The following is a 1,834-nucleotide window of genomic DNA, read 5'->3' as shown; positions in this document are numbered from 1 at the left end:
TATATACACACTCAGTGACCTGTCAGAACCCCCGGATCAGAGCACCTGTTTGTGAGCAGTTGTGAACATGCGTGTACGTGTATATACAAGATTTCTCCAATGGAATATTTAATAGTGACTGTGGAGGACCGAGACCCAACCCCCAAGACACGAGGCAGACATAGGGAAGACCAGAGCCCAAGGGCCTAAGAGGGATCCTGAGCGCAGAGCCCCAAGGGGCACCCGCACGGGAAGATCTGCCCACCCACCCCTCAGATCAGACCATAGGGGAGAACTGGGAGAGTCCCCCCAGCAACCACACACGACTTGATGTTTCCATGTTTTTTTTATTTGAATTTTATCTTCATGCCACACTTTCTGCATCATTTGATGATTATTTGAGGCTCATTGTAATTCAGGTTTATCAGGGTTTTTGTTAATTCTGTGTTTAAAATAGTCCTTGTCTTGGTTTACACCCAGCTTTAATGCTCTCCATTGCTTGATTTCTGTCAATTCTGGGGTCTCATAAATTGCGTATCAATGCATTTCATTCTAAAAGTGAACGTACGGCCAAAAGGTGAAAATGGTGTACGCCAAAAAAAAATTCGGATTTATAAAACTGTGCACATGCACACCTTCAAGCAATTTTACTTTATAGATCAGAACTGCACCTCAGAGTTTGCACACAAAGTCCCACCTCAGGTTCTGCCCTCTACACGCCCACAATCAACCATAAAGGGTCAATGCAACGTACCTCATGAATGGTAAGATGTATTTAAATGAGTTAATGAGTTTAAATGATCAGTATCACCAAAATCAAATGGCCGGCTCAGGCTCACATGAACAGACTGTCCATAATTTACACAGATTTTCCCTCATATTGCAGGAATACAGAAGTTTAGAGCAATGTGATTGTTCAAAAACTCAACTTCAAATTAATTTTTTCTCAGAGCCTAGATGCTAAAATAAACACTAAGTAAAATTAAACAATCCAACCGTTGTCCTGTTTTACAGCTAGTACTAAGTTCATTATACAGTGAGTGTGTGTGAACTTTGTTTTCAGGTGGGGATGACTGCAAACTCAAAGGCTGGGATCTCAGAGCTGGTTCATCACATCCGGTTTTCATCAGTAAAAGGTAGTAAGAGGACCTGAGGGTCATCTCTGAGAAACATTGTCCTTTTTTGGCAAACAGCTGACATTGTTTTTTCCTCCCAGTCACTCCATGGGTGTGTGCAGCATTCACAGCAGTCCACACTGTGAACACATCCTGGCTACAGGCAGGTGAGTGTCCTCTGGCCTGGAGAACTGTTCTCGTGCTGTTATTTTATCATCCTCATCTTCTTCTGCTGCAGCTACGATGAGCGGGTTCTGCTGTGGGACAGCAGGAACATGAAGCAGCCCCTTACAGAGACTCCAGTGGGTGGTGGGGTGTGGAGGCTGAAGTGGCACCCAGACCAGCCGTACCTGCTGCTAGCAGCCTGCATGCATAACAACTTCCATATCCTTCACTGCCAGCAGGCGCTAGGTTGGTGTGTGTGTGTACTTGTTTTTACTACAGAGTGAGGACCATTTGCACCATAGTTACTATCAAAGTGAGGTATTTGATTCAAAGTGAGGACCTCTTCAAYGTCCTCACTTTGTTTGCAGCTCTGCTGTGCGTTACTAGTTAGGTTTAGAGGTATGGTGTAAATTAAGTTTTGGTTCAGGTTAGTGTTAGCCTGGTTTAAACCAGACCCCGTCCTTCACTTTGCTTCATACAATGGTCTGGACTTGATGCATTGAGAATCGATTTCTTGCAGGAGGCGTGGCCTCTGCTGAAGTTTAAAATGATTGGATCAGTTGGCTGCAACGTAT

The 1,834-nt window shown here is 44.3% G+C and overlaps 1 protein-coding gene across 2 annotated transcripts in view; it reads left to right on the top strand.

The window, feature by feature from the left end:
• Window positions 1-1,834, top strand: part of dph7 (diphthamide biosynthesis 7) — a 7,483-nt gene that overhangs the window by 3,732 nt on the left and 1,917 nt on the right. For both annotated transcript variants that reach the window (XM_014028513.1, XM_014028512.1), the window contains 3 exons: window positions 1,043-1,115; window positions 1,196-1,261; window positions 1,333-1,505. In XM_014028513.1, the coding sequence (XP_013883967.1) occupies window positions 1,043-1,115; window positions 1,196-1,261; window positions 1,333-1,505 (312 nt within the window). The remainder of the gene's footprint in view (window positions 1-1,042; window positions 1,116-1,195; window positions 1,262-1,332; window positions 1,506-1,834) is intronic.

Source organism: Austrofundulus limnaeus, unplaced genomic scaffold (genome assembly GCF_001266775.1).
Source record: "Austrofundulus limnaeus strain Quisiro unplaced genomic scaffold, Austrofundulus_limnaeus-1.0 Scaffold774, whole genome shotgun sequence".
Lineage (NCBI taxonomy): Eukaryota > Metazoa > Chordata > Actinopteri > Cyprinodontiformes > Rivulidae > Austrofundulus > Austrofundulus limnaeus.
Note: the sequence above shows the minus strand (reverse complement) of the source record. Positions and strands in the feature narration are given on the sequence as shown.